This window comes from Cherax quadricarinatus, chromosome 58 (genome assembly GCF_038502225.1).
Source record: "Cherax quadricarinatus isolate ZL_2023a chromosome 58, ASM3850222v1, whole genome shotgun sequence".
Taxonomy (NCBI): domain Eukaryota; kingdom Metazoa; phylum Arthropoda; class Malacostraca; order Decapoda; family Parastacidae; genus Cherax; species Cherax quadricarinatus.
The window spans coordinates 5,477,130-5,497,911 of NC_091349.1; the positions used below are offsets into that span (position 1 = coordinate 5,477,130).

The window sequence follows — 20,782 nt, forward strand, 5'->3', positions numbered from 1 at the left end:
GAAGACAGGGAGGAGGAGAGAGGGAAGAGAGGTTATTGTTTGGAAGGGGAATCCTCCTCCATGAGGACTCTAGGTCACTTCAGGGGTCACTTCCCTAGCTTAAATATAGATTTACATGCAGAAAAGAATGCCAAATAAATGTAAAGCACTAATAAAATGTATAAATGAACATTTAACATCACACTTACCTTTACTGAAGACACTTGTTGGTGTATGGCAAATGGGTCAGAGGGAGGGGAGGCAAGTGTGTTGGTTGGAGAATATGACACTAATATTAACTCTATGGCTTATTTATCTACCACAGTTCAACTAATATGACATAAACAATATTAATAATATGGAAACATGGAGTATACTCTAGAATGAATAAAATAAGTCATTATGAATGTCACAAGAGGTGTTCTGTTGTTGTTGAGTGTATAAGGGCCACTGAGAGCATAAGCCATCCATAATGGTGATGAAGCAGCAGCTGAGGCGTCGGTGTTTTCTGTAGCCTTATATAACTCCAACAACATTGGAGGAGTTAGTAGAATCGCTATATCACTGAAGAAGGCACCCTCTACCACCATCACAGCCAATTTTTGAGTGAATATCAGCAACATTCTTATTCATTAGGTTGACCAGAAAACACACCAAATTACTTTCACCAGACTTTCTATTGTCCTTGATACTCCATTGTACCTGTATGGCTCACTTAACCCTGAACATGATAGTCAAGTTTCTTGGCCTTCTGTTTGACCATCGGTTATGTTGGTAACCTCACACTACCACCCTCTACCACTATCACAATTGCTACCACCATCACTGCCATCCTCTATCACCATCACTACCACCCTCTACCACCATCAGTACCACCCTCTACCACCATCACTACCACCCTCTACCACCATCACTACCACCCTCTACCACCATCACTACCACCCTCTACCACCATCACTACCACCCTCTACCACCATCACTACCACCCTCTACCACCATCACTACCACCCTCTACCACCATCACTACCACCCTCTACCACCATCACTACCACCCTCTACCACCATCACTACCACCCTCTACCACCATCACTACCACCCTCTACCACCATCACTACCACCCTCTACCACTATCACAACTGCTACCACCCTCTACCACCATCACTACCACCCTCTACCACCATCACTACCACCCTCTACCACCATCACTACTACCCTCTACCACTATCACAACTGCTACCACTCTACCACCACCACTTGAATTCATGGCAAGCCAGTCATAAAACTCCAGGTCATTGCATAAACCACTCAGCCAGCTGGCTACAGTAAGATTCATTCAACTAGGTATGAATGAATGATGGTATATGTGACATCATCTTCGGGTCACCTTGCCTTGACAGGAGATTGCTTTTGAAGTAAAAAAAAATATAGAAAAATCTTATGAAAGACAAAGAGCTGAAAAATACTTTTTATTTTTCATTGATGGTTCTTTTGCTTTTGGTTAGCACAAGGTCCTTATATTTAAAATCAATCATAAGATTTTGTTCAGAGTGTACTTTTCTAATTTTCTGAACTTGAAACTCTCTCTTCTACAATTTTCTTTCTTGTGATTATACAGTAAGTACTGAGGAGTTTAAAGCAATATTTAGAGAGATGGCTTCTGAAACTCACCAAAAATACAAATCTGAAAAAAATTGTTGTACAGTATGGGCAGAATTTAGTGGTTGCTGATTTAGAATGTCTAAGAATTCATGGAAACATAATGTATATTTGTGGGGATAACTGCACATGAAATTTCATCATGTTGTGTTATAGTTTTAACCCGTAAATGGTCCAAGCAGATCTACGTTCACATGCGTAGTGCTCCAAAAGTAGATCTACGTTTTTTTTTTTACGTATTTTCAAATATATAAAAAAAAAAAAAATGTAGATCAAAGTTTTTTACACGTTTTCAAATGTACAAAAAAAAATCTACTTTTTTTTACATACTTTCAAATGTTGAAAAAACGTATACGTATATACGTTTGGACCGTTTACGGGTTAATATGATTGTTAAAATTTGTGAAATGACCTGTAATTATAAATGGACAATACATTATGGCATAAAATAATTAATTCAAATTGGATACATTTAGATTTAGAAAGGATTTAGAAAGTGCTGGTTTGGCAGTAAAGTTGTCGATGAGCAAGACAATCTGCCAAGTAGGATCACTGATGCTAAAACCATAAGTAGCTTTAAAAATAGGTTAGACAAATGCAAAAGCAAGAAAGGTTGCACTTGAATGGGATTTACAGAGCATGAGTAAGTAGGGTTACTGAAGCTTAAATTTTAGGTATCTTTAAGAATAGGGTTGACAGATATTCCTCCACTCATATTCTTATGAAAGTAGACAATATTTGTGTTTTTTTTTATTAAAACATTGGCCATTTTCCACCGAGGCAGGATGACCCTAAAAAGAAGATGCGCTCCCATCATCACACAACCACTGTCTTGCCAGAGGCATGCTGACACTGCAGCTAAGAAAACTGCATCATATCTCCACTCCTCCTTCAGAGCACAGGCACTGTATTTCCAACCTCCAGGACTCAAGTCTGGTTCACTGGTACCCTGAATCCCTTATGAAACTACAACTTTTACAAACTGATTCCTAGTTTGCCTGAAATGCATTGAATACTACTGGTTTTCTTTTGTTCATAACAGTGTTTTATTACACGTAAACTGCGTCATCTTCATACTGCATGAAAAGAAATACAAATTTGAATTTGAATAAGATGCAGTAGGTCCTTAACAAGATTATCCCGGTTACCCAAGTTACAAACATCCATACTTATGATCGGAGAGCTTTGGAACTTTTATTTTTTTTAAACATGCTGGCTGTCTCCCATGGAGGCAGGGGGACCCAAAAAAGAAACACTTTCACCATCATTCACACTATCACTGTCTTGCCAGAGGCGCATAGATATGACAGTAGTCGACTTCACACAAACATTAATCTAGAAACACTATTCAAGCGCTGCAAGTGATTAAACAAACTTTTTCCAAAAATTATTTTAGCTTTTTCACAAAATGCATTCATATTTTGTCTGTATATTTTATGCCTGTGTGCAGGGCTTATATTTGTTTAGTAGAGATTGTTCACTAATTTTCAAATTAAAAATTAGAATTTTGTGAGGCTGATATATAAATATTATTTCTCCTCAGTTTTTTACCAAGTGCATTTGTAAGTAAGTTTATTTAAGTACAGGTACACAATAGTACAATTATCATACATAGTGTAAATTACTTAGGATAACCCAAAAAAGTCAGCAAGTTATTTCCATCTTCCATTGTATTTTGTCGATGTTCATTTTCTGTGTGTAGACTTTTATGTTTATCTTAGAGAAATCAATAAAGAACTGCAGATTTAATAATTAAAATTTTGTCAAAAAATAATTATAAATATTAATTTTTTCTCATTTTGTATACAGTACCTTGACTTACGAGTTTAATTCATTCCATGGCCAAGCTCGTAACTCAATTTGCTCATGTATCAAATAAATTTTCCAATGAAATTAATTGAAATGCCATTAATCCATTCCAGCCCCCCCAAAAATCACCCCAAAATAGGCAGAGGTAGGTTTAATTGCTTAACTTACTTGCTACACTCTTCACTACTCCACCCACCACTACTCCACCCACCACCTTCACTACTCCACCCACCACCTTCACTACTCCACCCACCACTACCACTACTCCAAACACCACCTTCACTACTCCACCCACCACTATTACTACTCCACCCACCACCTTCACTACTCCACCCACCACTATTACTACTCCACCCACCACCTTCACTACTCCACCCACCACTATTACTACTCCACCCACCACCTTCACTACTCTACCCACCACTACCACTACTCCACCCACCACCTTCACTACTCTACCCATCAGTATCACTTCTCCACCCACCACCTTCACTACTCCACCCATCACCACCACTACTCCACCCACCACTATTACTACTACACCCACCTTCACTACTCCATCCACCACCTTCACTACTCCACCCACCACCTTCACTACTCCACCCACCACTATCACTACTCCACCCACCACCTTCACTACTCCACCCACCACTATTACTACTCCACCCACCACCTTCACTACTCCACCCACCACCTTCACTACTCCACCCACCACCTTCACTACTCCACCCACCACTATTACTACTCCACCCACCACCTTCACTACTCCACCCACCACTACCACTACTCCACCCACCACCTTCACTACTCTACCCATCAGTATCACTTCTCCACCCACCACTATCACTACTCCACCCACCATCACTACTCCACCCACCACCTTCACTACTCCACCCACCACCTTCACTACTCCACCCACCACTATTACTACTCCACCCACCACCTTCACTACTCCACCCACCACTACCACTACTCCACCCACCACTACCACTACTCCACCCACCACCTTCACTACTACACCCACCACTACCACTACTCCACCCACCACCTTCACTACTCTACCCACCACTATCACTTCTCCACCCATCACTATCACTACTACACCCATCACTATCACTACTCCACCCACCACTATCACAACTCCACCCACCACTATCACTTCTCCACCCACCACTATCACTTCTCCACCCACCACTATCACTACTACACCCACCACTATCACTACACCCACCATTATCACTACTCCACTCACCACTATCACTTCTCCACCCACCACTATCACAACTCCACCCACCACTAATACTTCTCCACCCACCACTATCACTTCTCCACAATCCACTATCACTACTCTGCCCACCACCTTCACTACTCCACCTTCCATTATCACTACTCCACCCACCACTATCACTACTCCACCCACCACTATCACTACTCCACCCAACACCATCACTACTTCACCCACCATTATCACTACGCCCACCATTATCACTACTCCACCCATCACCATCACTACTCCACCCATCACCATCACTACTCCACCCACCACTATCACTTCTCCACCCACCACTATCACTTCTCCACCCACCACTATCACTACTCCACCCACCACCATCACTACACCCACCATTATCACTTCTCCACCCACCACTATCACTACTCCACCCACCACTATCACTACTCCACCCACCACTATCACTACTCCACCCACCACTATCACTACTCCACCCACCACTATCACTACTTCATCCACCACTATCACTACTCCACCCACCATTATCATTACTCCACCCACCATTATCACTACTCTACCCACCATTATCACTACTCCACCCACCACCATCACTATTCCATCCACCACCACTCACTACTCCACCACCTTCACTACTCTACCCACCACTATCACTACTTCACCCACCACTATCACTACTCCACCTATCACTATCACTACTCCACCCACCACCTTCACTACTCCACCTATCACCATCCCTACACTCACCACCATCACTACTCCACCCACCACCTTCACTACTCCACCCACCACCATCACTACACTCACCACCATCACTACTCTGCCCACCACCTTCACTACTCCACCCACCACCTTCACTACTCCACCTATCACCATCACTACACTCACCACCATCACTACTCCACCCACCACTGTCAGTACTCCACCCACTGAAGGAACCTCCATAAGGCAGGTAAATATCACAGAGGCCTTCCTTAATGTTTCTGGAAAAACTCGGGAGTGTTGAAGTGGAGGTTACCTCTTCCCTGGATTTATAAGAGAACCAAACAAGGGACGATGTGCCTCACTACAATCTGGGATTAGTGTGGGAGTATTATCCTTCCATTTATGTCTTGGAAGAGCATGTGGGATGGGACAAAGTACCTGACATTCCTCTGGGTACAGAATTAGATTTGACTTCAGATATGCCGCCAACTAGTGGCAGCATATCTGAAGCTTGCTCGTAACTCAGATTTTAGCTTGCAACTTGAAGCAAAAAATCAACTGAGCGATGGCTCATAACTCGGAAAACTTGTAAGTTGGGGCACTTGTAAGTCAAGGTACCACTGTATATCATATAAATTTTCCTTGTTGAAATTAGTTGTAATTCCATTAATCTGTTCCAGCAGAATTCTTGGCTCTTGGGAGGCAGGAGAAAATACTTCAGTATAATGCTAATATTAACTCTACGGCTTATTTATCTATCACAGTTGTTCTAATTGTAGGTAGTAGGTTGGTAGACAGCAGCCGCCTAGGGAGGTACTACCATCCTGCCAAGTGAGTGTAAAATGAAAGCCTGTAATTGTTTTACATGATGGTAGGATTGCTGGTGTCCTTTTTCTGTCTCGTGAACATGCAAGATTTCAGGTACGTCTTGTTACTTCTACTTACACTTAGGTCACACTACACATACATGTACAAGCATATATATACACACCCCTCTGGGTTTTCTTCTATTTTCTTTCTAGTTCTTATTCTTGTTTATTTCCTCTTATCTCCATAGGAAAGTGGAACAGAATTCTTCCTCCGTAAGCCATGCGTGTTGTAAGAGGCGACTAAAATGCCGGGAACAAGGGGCTAGTAACCCCTCCTGTATAGATTACTAAATTTAAAAAGAGAAACTTTTGTTTTTCTTTTTGGGTCACCCCGCCTCGGTGGGATACGGCCGGTTTGTTGAAAAAGAAAATTGTTCTAATGTGACATAAACAATATAAATAACATAGAAACATGATATATACTCTAGAATGAATAAAATGTCATTACAGTGGACCCCGGGTTTTCGTAATTGATCCGTTCCAGAGAGAGTGGCTAAACCCGAATCTGACTATTTACAAATTAATATTCCCCATAAGAAATAATGTAAATCCAATTAATCCCTTCCAGACACCCAAAAGTATTAAAAAATATTTTTTTTACATGAAATATAAATTTCCCTACACAGAAAACAATGAGACATGCAGAATAAAACAATACTAAAATGACACTTACATTTATTGAAGACTTATTGATGAGTGATGAGTTGGGAGGAGGGGAGAGGATGGAGGTGTACTATTGTTTGGAAGGGGAATCCCCCTTCATAAGGACTTCAGGTACCAAGTCCTTTTCCGGGGTTACTTCCCTTCTTTTTTTTTAATGTCACTAGGATCAGCTTGAGAGTCACTGGACCCCTGTAGCTCAGAAGTGTTCCAGAGAGGTCTGTATCTGGTGTTTCTTTAAAACTTCCCTAAAATGGGACACAACATAGTCATTGTACATGTTGCCAACACAGCCTGCAACAGCTTTGTCAGGGTGAAGTTCATCCATAAATGTTTGCACCTTTGTCCACATTGCACAAATCTCCTTAATCTTTGAAGAAGGCACCTTCCTCCATCTCTATTCCTCCTCCTCCTCTGAAGCAATTTCCTGATTTGTGGTCTGTTGCTGTTGCAGATGAAGCTCTTGCAGCTCTGTAGTGGTTAGCTCTTCGTCGTGGTCCTCCACCAACTCTTCCACATCCTCGAAACTCACATCCAACCCCATGGAATTACCCAATGCCACAATACTTTCCACAATTGGCATAGGCTCCTCAGGGTCAGCCCCAAACCCTTCAAAATCCCTCTCTTGTACACATTGTGGCCACAATTTTCTCCAAGCAGAGTTCAAAGTCCTGGAAGTCATTCCCTCCTGAGCTTTATCTATAGAGGATACTGAAGTGATCTTTCCAGAACTCTCTTAGGGTCAATTCAGTGTCTGAGGTCACTTCAAAGCACTTTTGAAACACTGCTTTGGTGTACAGTTTTTTGAAGTTTGAAATGACCTGCTGGTTCATGGGGTGGAGGAGAGGAGTGATATTAGGGGGCAAGAACTTCACTTTGATGAAAGAAATCTCCTGCACCATTTGCTCTTCCAGGTCTGGAGGATGAGCAGGAGTTTTGTCCATTACCAGGAGGCACTTGAGTTAGTTTATTTTCCAGGAGGTATTTCTTCACACTGGGGCCAAACACTTCATTGAATCAATCAAGGAAAATGTCCCTCGTGACCCATGCCTTACTGTTTGCCTTCCACATCACACAATTTACTCTGTGACACTGTTTTTCTTGAACACTGGGATTTTCAGAGTGATACACCAGTGAAGGTTTCACTTTGAAATACCCTCTAGCATTACTACAGAACATGAGAGTTAGCCTGTCTTTCATAGCCTTGTGTCCTGGGAGTGCCTTTTCCTCCTGAGTAATGTAGGTCCTCTTTGGCATTTTCTTCCAAAAGAGGCCTGTTTTGTCACAATTGAACACTTGTTGGGGTTTGAATTGTTCAGCCTCTATGTACTCCTTCAGTTCTTGAACATATTTTTCAGTTGCATTTTTGTCAGAACTGGCAGCCTCACCATGCCTTATCACACTGTGTATGCGACTACTCTTCTTAAATCTCTCAAACCAGCCATTGCTGGCCTTAAATTCATCAATATCAGCACAAGTTCCAGACATTTTCTTTACAAGGTGATCGTGCAGCTGCCTTGCCTTTTCACAAATTATTGACTGCATAACAATATCTCCTGATAATTGTTTCTTGTTGATCCACACCAACAACAAAGTCTCCACATCTTCCAGTATTTGCGAGCTCTGTTTTGTAAGCATATTTGCACCTTTTGCAACAACAGCTTTCTTGATTTTATTTCTCTTGGTCACAATAGAAGCGATGGTTGTATGGGGTTTGTTATACAACCTGCCCAGCTTGGCGGCATGCACTCCACCTTCATATTTTGCAATGATATCTTTCTTGAATTCTAGTGTTTCTTACCTTCTTTACCAAAGGGCTGGCACCAGAAGCTTTCCTTTGGCCCATGATGGCTTATTTAGCAGTTACAAGCACTAAAAAGAATGGAATACGAAATGTATCGTATGAATGCGTGGGATTGTCCTCACTGGTTGGTAAACAATAGCACACTGCCTGTTCAGGATGAATGACTATTACCAAGCTCAATGATGATTACCGAGCCAATGTTTTGACGAAAAAAAGTGACTCTTTCTGAAAATTATGAAATCCGACGACTACGAAATCCAGGGGTCCACTGCATGTGACGAGTGGTGGCGGCTACTCCCGAGGCAAAAATAATTAATGCTGACCATATCTTCCCATTCTTGTCCTTCTGAGGTGTTATTATAAGAGACAATGGAGTGTTTGTGAGGCTAACTGCACTAGATCACTAGTTTCATAAGGAAAACACTGCAACAAAAGTGATTTTCTCGTGTTTTCTATGATTTCATGCTTTAATTCAATGGACATCATCAACCTCCTCTTCTCAGCACTCTCTTTTGCACTTACTTTCTTAGGACCCATGGTTAGAAAAAAGAAATTTGGCAAAATAGCTGCACAAAAAACACAAAACGCTGGGATGCTGGGCTGATGTTGTGGCGTTCGCTGCACCAACTAATGGCGGCGTATCTGAGGCTCACTTGTGACATGGCTGCTATGGTGAGAGGAAGTGTTGCACTGTTGTCTCTTGTGCACCCCATCTTTTATCCGGTGTTCCCTTTGGTTTTGGGGCTATACATGTTTGATTATGGGTAAAAGGAAGTCTTTAACACTTGAAGCTATAGCTCAAATCACAGGGCTTCACAAAGCTGGGCACCACACGAAAGATTTAGTGGAGAATGTTAGTAGGTGTGTGAGTGTTTAGTGAGGAATTGGGTACAGTGTTTCAAGGCTGGTGGTGTCGAGTTGTCATCTGCCACACTTCGGCCTGGCCCCTCAAAGAAGACACAGTTAAGGTATGAACAGATGTCTTCTTCGAGGGGCCAGGCCGAGGTTTGGCAGATGGTAACTCGGCACCACCACCAGCCCTGAAACGCTGCACCCAGTTCCTCACTGAACACTCACACACACTAACATTCTCCACTATTTCTTTCGTCTGGTGCCCAGCTTTGTGAAGCCCTATGATTTGAGCTATAGTTTCAAGTGTTAAAGACTTCCTTTTACCCATAATCAAACATGTATAGCTCCAAAACCAAAGGGAACACCGGACAAAAGATGGGGCAGATGAGACAACATTGCAATACTTCCTCTCACCTCAGCAGCCACGTGAGCAATAAGTTACTGTAAAGTGTGGCGGCAGGCCGAGACGTCATGCTTACGGCTGCTACCCAGCAGAATGCACTGGTGAAAAAAGACCCTCCTGTATGGTAGGCCTTTGATTTTCGTCACGGCATTATGCCAGGGCATTCACCTGGCATAATGCCGTGACAAGCACTGTGTGTGTGTGTGTGTGTGTATATATATATTATATATATATATATATATATATATATATTATATATATATATATGTTATATATATATATATATATTATATATATATATATATATTATATATTATTTTTTTTTTTATTATCACACCGGCCGATTCCCACCAAGGCAGGGTGGCCCGAAAAAGAAAAACTTTCACCATCATTCACTCCATCACTGTCTTGCCAGAAGGGTGCTTTACACTACAGTTTTTAAACTGCAACATTAACACCCCTCCTTCAGAGTGCAGGCACTGTACTTCCCATCTCCAGGACTCAAGTCCGGCCTGCCGGTTTCCCTGAATCCCTTCATAAATGTTACTTTGCTCACACTCCAACAGCACGTCAAGTATTAAAAACCATTTGTCTCCATTCACTCCTATCAAACACGCTCACGCATGCCTGCTGGAAGTCCAAGCCCCTCGCACACAAAACCTCCTTTACCCCCTCCCTCCAACCCTTCCTAGGCCGACCCCTACCCCGCCTTCCTTCCACTACAGACTGATACACTCTTGAAGTCATTCTGTTTCGCTCCATTCTCTCTACATGTCCGAACCACCTCAACAACCCTTCCTCAGCCCTCTGGACAACAGTTTTGGTAATCCCGCACCTCCTCCTAACTTCCAAACTACGAATTCTCTGCATTATATTCACACCACACATTGCCCTCAGACATGACATCTCCACTGCCTCCAGCCTTCTCCTCGCTGCAACATTCATCACCCACGCTTCACACCCATATAAGAGCGTTGGTAAAACTATACTCTCATACATTCCCCTCTTTGCCTCCAAGGACAAAGTTCTTTGTCTCCACAGACTCCTAAGTGCACCACTCACTCTTTTTCCCTCATCAATTCTATGATTCACCTCATCTTTCATAGACCCATCCGCTGACACGTCCACTCCCAAATATCTGAATACATTCACCTCCTCCATACTCTCTCCCTCCAATCTGATATTCAATCTTTCATCACCTAATCTTTTTGTTATCCTCATAACCTTACTCTTTCCTGTATTCACCTTTAATTTTCTTCTTTTGCACACCCTACCAAATTCATCCACCAATCTCTGCAACTTCTCTTCAGAATCTCCCAAGAGCACAGTGTCATCAGCAAAGAGCAGCTGTGACAACTCCCACTTTGTGTGTGATTCTTTGTCTTTTAACTCCACGCCTCTTGCCAAGACCCTCGCATTTACTTCTCTTACAACCCCATCTATAAATATATTAAACAACCACGGTGACATCACACATCCTTGTCTAAGGCCTACCTTTACTGGGAAAAAATTTCCTTCTTTCCTACATACTCTAACTTGAGCCTCACTATCCTCGTAAAAACTCTTCACTGCTTTCAATAACCTACCTCCTACACCATACACTTGCAACATCTGCCACATTGCCCCCCTATCCACCCTGTCATATGCCTTTTCCAAATCCATAAATGCCACAAAGACCTCTTTAGCCTTATCTAAATACTGTTCACTTATATGTTTCACTGTAAACACCTGGTCCACACACCCCCTACCTTTCCTAAAGCCTCCTTGTTCATCTGCTATCCTATTCTCCGTCTTACTCTTAATTCTTTCAATTATAACTCTACCATACACTTTACCAGGTACACTCAACAGACTTATCCCCCTATAATTTTTGCACTCTCTTTTATCCCCTTTGCCTTTATACAAAGGAACTATGCATGCTCTCTGCCAATCCCTAGGTACCTTACCCTCTTCCATACATTTATTAAATAATTGCACCAACCACTCCAAAACTATATCCCCACCTGCTTTTAACATTTCTATCTTTATCCCATCAATCCCGGCTGCCTTACCCCCTTTCATTTTGCCTACTGCCTCACGAACTTCCCCCACACTCACAACTGGCTCTTCCTCACTCCTACAAGATGTTATTCCTCCTTGCCCTATACACGAAATCACAGCTTCCCTATCTTCATCAACATTTAACAATTCCTCAAAATATTCCTTCCATCTTCCCAATACCTCTAACTCTCCATTTAATAACTCTCCTCTCCTATTTTTAACTGACAAATCCATTTGTTCTCTAGGCTTTCTTAACTTGTTAATCTCACTCCAAAACTTTTTCTTATTTTCAACAAAATTTGTTTGATATATATATATATATATATATATATATATATATATATATTATATATATATATATATATATATATATATATATATATATATATATATATATATATATATATACATTTATACTTAACACTCTGGTCATCTTCCACTGAGGTGGTGGCCTAATGAAGAAGGAAACTTTCACTGTCACACATTCAATTGCTGTTGTTGTCAGGAGGGTGCCAACATCATAGTTTAGATGACTCTTCAAACCAGAACACCACCACTCCTCTTTTAAGAGTACAGGCACTGTGCTTCTCACCTCTGGGCTCAAGACTGACTAGCCAGTTTTCCCTGAATCCCTTTATAAATGTTTACCTTGCTCACTCTGCAACATGTCAAATTACAAAAACCACTTTCCTCCACCTCTAACATGCTACAGGTGTCCCTCGACTTATGATGGGCTTATGTTTCGATGAACCCATTGTAAGTTGAAAATAATGCAAGTCAAATATGAATATGAAAAACCTAACTTGGTGTCATTGAACTGTAAAATGTAAATATCGCTGGTGCATTATGCCACTGTTGCCAGTGAGTGATAATTTTTTTTTTTGCCACTTTCAACACTCCATAAAATCATAAGTTTTTATCAGATTGACCTCATTTTACTCTTATTCAATTCATGAAAATGCACTTTCAATCTGTAATCTTGTCCTTACACACTGGAAATTTAATTTAACCCCTTGACTGTCGCAACCCCCAATCCTGAGGTGTCTCCTGGTGTCGCAAAATTTAAAAAAAAAAAAAATTATTTTTTCTTATGAAATGATAGAGAATCTTTTCCCGATTGTAATGACACCAAAAAAAACGGCGATATTTACAAATCGGCGATTTCGCCCACTTTGATCCCTATTTTCGGCTAATTCCCTTGTTCCAGTTGACCAAACTCATAGCTATTTCTTTAGAACTCCACATTTTCTATCGATTGAGTACAAGAAACTGCCCATTTACCGATTTCAACTACCCAATAATGTAATCAGAAATTTGCAATTTGGCCAATTTCACAAAAATTAAAAAATATGACAATTTCAAAATAAGGTCCAGAATGAACAATGCAGACATTCCTGGCTCTAAAATAACATTTTCTTTGTTCATCAGTCATGTCTCCAGGCCCCTCTGATATTACTCTTGCTTTCTATTTTGAATTTTTATTCAAACAAAAAATAGAAGACTTACTATTATGTAGACTATTGCAATAAATAACATAAATAACAATAAATAACATCAACCCATTCATGATTGCATATTAGAATGGCTAGTTGGACATTTATTGGACAATGATGTCATTTGTTTACTTTTGAACATTGGCAAAAATCAAACATTTCCCCTACTTTGAGCTCCATTTCCAGGTTCTTTTTATAGTAAAATCAATCAAAATCACCTCTATTTCTATAATATGTTTTCCATTCTATCAAATGAGAAAAAGAAAATGAGAATACAATCATAAATACTATATGAAAATAGACCACAAAGTCGGCATTTTAATTAAAAAAATGGTCGGAGTTTTTTTTTCTCATTATGCACTGCGTGCTCCAGGTTTTTTTTTTATATGGTGCACACTGACCACACAGACCCATTCTCTCACATGTGGGCCTACCAGCTTTCTCCTGCTTGATTTGAAGCCGCTAGAATTTGAGTATATATACGTCAAACACGGTACCTCGTAAGACGTATATATACGGCCGCGACAGTCAAAGGGTTAAGATATGCCACAGTTAATGGGTCAATGTCATCTCGCCCAGTGGGACTCAAACCTACAATCCTTATACAGTAGGACCCCGTATCCGTGGGGGATATGTTCCAAAGACCTGCTGTGGATAAGTCCTGATAAATTATGCACAATAAGTGGAGAATTATCACTTTTTCACTGATGGTAAGCACTGTACGGATTCTCTTTGGCTTTGAAGAACTGCCAGCTTCTCTATTTTTGTGCAAAGTTAAGAGAGATTTTTGGGCCACAGTAAACCACGGATAACTGAAACTGCAAATACCAAATCGGTGGATATGGGAGTTCTACTGTATTTTGGCAACACTGAGACATTTGAAACTGTGACTCTTCCAACTGCACCAACATTGGTACATTCTGTAGTCACTATTTGTAATGTTTCAGCTTGGCCAATATATTAGGATTGCAGATTTGAGTCCCACAAATTGACATGAGCCTAAATAAATAAATGCAGTTAAAGAATATAAAATTAAATTAATTGTCTTTATAAGAAGTTTAAGTACAGTTATTTGCCTGAAGTATTAAAATTGGCCAAGAAGTATATATTTTGAAGAATTGTAAGGACACTTAAGTAAAACATCCTTCTACAGGAAAATTTTATCAAGCGCGCACTTTCCAGATAAGCAGCAAGATTGGGATGGTCAACTGGTGTACAGGAGTGCTACAAAGCCTGCACAGTGAGCTTATGGATAGCATCATTCACTACAGCAAAGGTGAGTTAGTTTTGTTCTATGTAAACTATTCAATATTTTTATAGCAATATTTTCTAAAGGGTAAGTTATAGGTGGGTATATGTAAAACATTCAGCATTTAATAGCAGTATTCTCAGAATTATTATTCACAGGCATGTTAACAGCATCTATGTTGTTTAGTAAGTTAGGGATATAAGAGATTCATGCATTGTATAAATAGTTTAATGATATTAACACAATACATTAGTCTGTATACATTTCTATCATACAATATAACCCTTTCATGAATTATTGAACACTTTCAGATGTAACTTTGTTCTCCTAAGATATAAAGTCAAATATCTTCACAAGTAAGCAAACTATGATATTACTTGCAGTCTGAAAACGGGATAACTTATTGAGTATTGTATAGAAGGGTTGAGCGTTGTTTGAAGCCCTCCCTGGAGCGTCATGGTTACCAAAGAGAGAGACTAACACAGGGTTGCAATTCAATGCTGGTCTGCACCACTTGATTACAATACACCTTAAATATGCTCTGTTTTTTTGTAGTCATGTGTTACAGACTATGGATTGGCATCATTTAGAACCTTGTATTTGCCTCTTTTTATGAAATAAACATAGATGACATGAAGGAAATTAACTTTGTTCCAGGAATATTGCCCCATATGTATGGCAGTACTCAAAGACAAGGAGATCTTTAACAATAGGAGTCAGGATACTCCATAAAGGATCAAGGGGTGAGGGCTCAAGGTTTAATACAACAACAAAAAAAAAGTGCATAGGCTATTACAGTATTATTTTAATGAGAACATTCAGGATGTGTATACGATGATAAAGTGGAGTAGTGGAAAGGTGAAATATGGTCACAGTTAGGGATAGGTAGAAAAGTTAACAAACGTTATAGGTACCTAAATGAACCTCAAACAACGGCACATTATAGACATACCCAGAATTAGGTATATGGTAGAGTGATTGTGATTGAAATGAACCTTGATGGGACAGTAATAAAGATCTCTGAGCTTATAATCATTAAAAGTAATATTTCTTTGACATAAAAAGTTAGGAAAAGGCAGGGCATTGATTTGGAGAGTGCAAATTATTGCAATGATGAAACCGCATAAAAAAAAAAATTAGGATTATTTTTGGGATGAAGCTTTTGTTAAGAAACTATACAAATTAAGTTCAGTCAGACTATAATTATAGGCTGAATTTATATACTTGTAAGTTTTGTACAATTATTCCTTGTTTTGCATGGTCAAGGAATACATGGTTTTACACCATGAGTTTTTCTTTCTTTTAACACAGTACATCAAACACTGTTTCCTGTACCAAGTTTGGTGAAACCAGCATTTACAAAAATAAACCATGCATACTTTGAGCATGCAAAATGAGGGAGAGTACTGATGATTAACTCTGGATTAGATTTTACTGCCCAGTTCCCTCAAGAGTGTTTCCCTAATGCCAATGAGGGGCTCTTGATCCAAGGAATTGGACCTGACCTCTCCTTTCTTGGATCAAACTGATTGCATCCCATCCCTCCCAGGTGCTATTGGACCCCATGAATGTAATAAAAACTACCAGCATAAAAAGTTAGAAATTGCTCAGGGGTTAGAGAGGGATTTTGTATGAAAGTCTTAGTAATACCAAATTGAGGTAGGTATGGGATTGAAAAAATAGGGTTATGCATATACATAAATGTTTTCATGGAAGCATAGCTTTAAAATAATTAAGAATAGTAAAAAATGTACAATACACTACTGCAAGAATAAAATTTATGGGAGAATAGTTCAGGTAGAGCTAAATCTGTTCAAAAAAAATATTAATGATAAATTAATTTTAAATAAATAGTTTTAAATAACTTACCATATATTTTTAGAATAATACTGTTTGCAAATAGCCTAGATTTACCCATGTTTTGAAATATCAGGATTGACATAAATCCTAAATCTCACCATGAAGTGACCTCAAGAAAGAATGGATACAAAGAATTGGACCAAAACAGCATTACAAATGAAGTTACATTTGAGAGGTATGGGTATGGGTGAGGGCTGGAATAGGGAGGTCTGAGTGTCCTTACAGCAGCTCTTAACGAGAGGCTGTGGTGTCACAGTAAGTCTAGAGTGGCAGGTGGCCCCGAGCTATGCTATTCGATGTTTCTACCATATGAAATTGAGCCATTTTGAAGGACATTTGCGGTATGGTACAGTATTTCCAGGAGCTCTACACATAATGATTGTACGTGCCTCTACAGGAGGGTGGCCATCTGCCAGTCTGTTTTAGAATCTTCAGAAAATGAGTGTCAAAAGGACACTCACTAATTAGAATGTACTTAGACAATGTCCAAACAACACTAAAAGAAATGTACACCATTGTTACCAAGACATGTAACAAGTGAAAATCAACAACAGCATCTCTACTTAATTGATATTTTCTGGCAACCACTCTTAGATTGAGTGGGATTTCTGCTGCCTATTGACCACATGGCTGGCAGGTAAAGGTCCTGATGCCACATAGGGTAAGCCGAGGTCAGCGGTAGTGTGGCCAGAGGATGGGAAGCCACAGACAGTAAAGCAAAACACAAAGCGCATTGGGTCAACATGTTGCCTGTATAAACAGCAAAATCTTATGACAAGTATAAAATGGCCGTACAAAGTCTCCTCAAACTGATGGCTATGCTCCTGGAATGTCTTGCACATATTTTATTCATACTTTCTACATCTTCATAAATAAATTCTAAAGATAATCATAAATATATTTTTTTACTTAAAAAATAAGCTACATACAGTGAATTGTGCAAATGTCCATTTGTGTAGGTAACAGATGTGGACAGTGCACATATTGCACTTTGTTTCCTGAACGACTCATGAAGGAGCTAAGGTGAAGGTGATGAACATGAGTGTTAAGGGGTGGGCAAAGGTGACCACTGGGTCTTGTCTTCATTTTCTGAGACATTTGAGTACAGTACTGCATCAAATCTTCGAAGTTCCTAACAAATGTGAGCAAATATCAGATATCTCGAGACCCACCCTAATTTTTTTGAATGACAAGTGGTTAACTATTGTGCTGAAATAGCTCTACCTTCTTCAGGGTTCTTATTGAGAATGTTGCACACCCTGGCTCACCCCAACACTGCCTGCAATATACATCACACTAATAACCTGCGAGAATATATTTGTGTACTCACTGCAGATTTTAGAATGAAAATAATGAGATATTTCTAGCTTCTTTGATGTCCTCCAAACAAATAAATATTGCTGTAAACAAATATTCCCAATCTTTTTAGGTGGCCATTGTTTTTATTTGACTCTGAAGGAGTAGTCTTGCAGCATTTAATTTATGCAATGGGAAAGCACACTTTGTGGTTTCTACTTATAAAGCAGCAGATGCAGTGAGAGTATAGGAACTGTCTTAGTACCTTATTTCCTGATGCTGAAAGATAATTAACTTTTTAAGTATGAATTTTATTTGGGCAAATTTTGAGCACCCAGGGTTTAATAAGCAGGAGTAAATTAGCGACAGATGAGCCTCAGGAACTGGGGACGTGGCTGGATCTCTATAGAACCTTCTCATTGATTTGTGTAGCAGCCTCAAATACATCTGTTAGAAATTAGTGAAAATATCAACCTTCTAACAAGTGTATTATTGGGAATTACTACGCTAGAGAGTGTTCCATCATGAACTATCCTTAAGGCTCAAGGAAGTAATGCAAAGGATTGCCTAGCAGAGGCTCAGCAATTAGACGCAACCATTCGCTACATTCTAAGCTTAAGAACACAAACATTATGATTTAAAGAGTACTTTGGAGCTGACACAGCTATAGTAAGCTTATTGACTATTAATGACTAGCAACATTATTTGGCACTGAATATTTTAACTATTGAAGGTGTTACACAACTATACATACAAAGAGAATGATGCGTTTTCATGAACCTTAAAAGATATATGAAGTACTTTCAATATAACAAAACATCTTGAAAAAGATACAATATATTCAGTGCTTCAACATTAGATAACCCTATATGAAGTATAATCTCTCCTACTTATTCCACCAAAAATATAAACTTGTGTACATGATTCATGTTTCATCATTTGACAGGAGGGGGGGGTAAGTATGTGGTAAGAGAACAAAGAACAAAAAGCGGTGAGATGCCATATAATGACTACAGCTTGTATCAATGGATATTTAATAATTTATATAAACATATTTACTTTCTGATTGATAACTTTCTATACATTACTACTATTTTTTTATATTTCAATTATTTTGTTCAGTATTAGCAGAAGCCCATACAAGAATCTCATGTAGTTAAATTTGATATTCAGTTCTCTTTCCACTCTACTGCAACAAATGGCATAATTATATGAAAGGTGGTCAATGTTTTCACAATATTTCTTGGTATAAAAAAAAAATCTTTTCAAACTTGTTGTTTACTAGACATTGCTTGCTTGTCACTCTGCCTGCCATCCTCATAAATAAAATTCATGAAACTAGAAATTCATTTTCTAAACCTAAAGCAAAACTCCACAAGTACTGATTGCCTTACACATAATTTTGTACAAGCAACAACTCCAGTATAGCAACAATGAGACTTGATACTTGCAGAAAATATCCTTCAGTATTTATTTCTATTTCTTGTACCTATAAGTTAAAATTCTGTACTCAAGTGTGAGTGTTGTTCATGTTCTCTTTATGAACTTGTATGATTTGAGTTCCTGTAACAGACAAATGACCAAGGTTCATGACTAAGCCTTCCATAGCATAGGACAAACAAGTTTGGGACCTTAACAACTTAGTCACAACACAATGAAATAGCTGAAGCACAGTCACTGCAGTAGTTTTCAGAACAACCTTCTCTCACTCGAGTTCTTAAATGCAGGAGCACCACTTTTAAAATCTAAAATTTCTGCATAACGATAATACTGTACTAGTCCTCGTTCAGAATTCATATCTTACAACATATGAATTGTTGAATAACCATAACGTTTATTGTACACGGTTCATTTTGAAACTTAAGGTTAAAAAGATACGGTATATGTTTTTGCGACACGAGTAACTCTCGAACATGGCCGCATTGGAAGCGTTTAAGATGCGACCAATATTGATCACAAAACGAATGGTGGGCATCAGGATCATGCTACACAGATCCTGTTCTCTTCCACTACATCAAGCTTTTCCTAAGTCCTATAAAAGGTTATGGAATTAAAAGAAAAAGTAAATGGAATCAGCAACATGCTGAGGGTAAAAAGTTTCGTGCGAGGAGGAATCCACAGTGAGTGTGAGCAGCAGGATGTCGTTAAGTGTTAGGGGAGGGTCTAAGCTGATTTATGAGTGGCACGTTGTTAGTAAGTGACTGCTATGTAGTCAGTTGAGGGGAGGCAGCTGTTAGTGGTGAGGACTGCTGGGTTGGGGAACAGCAGTAGTTCAACAGTGAAGAGTCTTGGTAGAACCTGTGTCCTTTTTACTACTCATATAGATGTTGCCGCCATACTCCTCGTACACCAGGAAGTGGTCCTCACGGCCGCTGGCCTTTCCTGGACGAGGAAGTGTTAAAGATTCTCCTCGCTGGCCAGCACCTCCTCCCCCACCAGAGCTGCCACCAGATGAGGCGAAGACATCACGAGGCTTCCACACAGGTGAACCTGTAACATTTATATGAAATATGTTTAATAACTACAGCTCTGGTATTATACACTTAATTATAAAATAACTAAATGAGGATAAATGTATTCCATCAAAGCCAAGAAAATAACCACAGTGGATCCTGTACTCAAATCTTGTTCATTATTTAGAAAATGCATTCAAGTTCTTTTTCTTTACTAATTTATGGATAATGGATATAAACTAAACCAGCATGATGCAACTGTAGATTTTGTATAAAAGCAGCTACAAAATACAAGTTCAATGCAACCAAAAAGATCAACGTGCAAATACACTCCTTTGTTTATAGTGAACTGAATGTCTCTCCTAAATCACTACAGAGCAACTTGCTTAGTATCTTTATTATGAA

At 39.5% G+C, this 20,782-nt stretch overlaps 1 protein-coding gene across 23 annotated transcripts in view; it reads right to left on the bottom strand.

Annotated features, from left to right (window-relative positions):
• Positions 1–20,782, bottom strand: part of sif (still life) — a 1,051,963-nt gene that overhangs the window by 15,390 nt on the left and 1,015,791 nt on the right. For all 23 annotated transcript variants that reach the window (XM_070097567.1, XM_070097564.1, XM_070097583.1 and 20 more), the window contains one exon: positions 20,223–20,414. In XM_070097567.1, the coding sequence (XP_069953668.1) occupies positions 20,223–20,414 (192 nt within the window). The remainder of the gene's footprint in view (positions 1–20,222; positions 20,415–20,782) is intronic.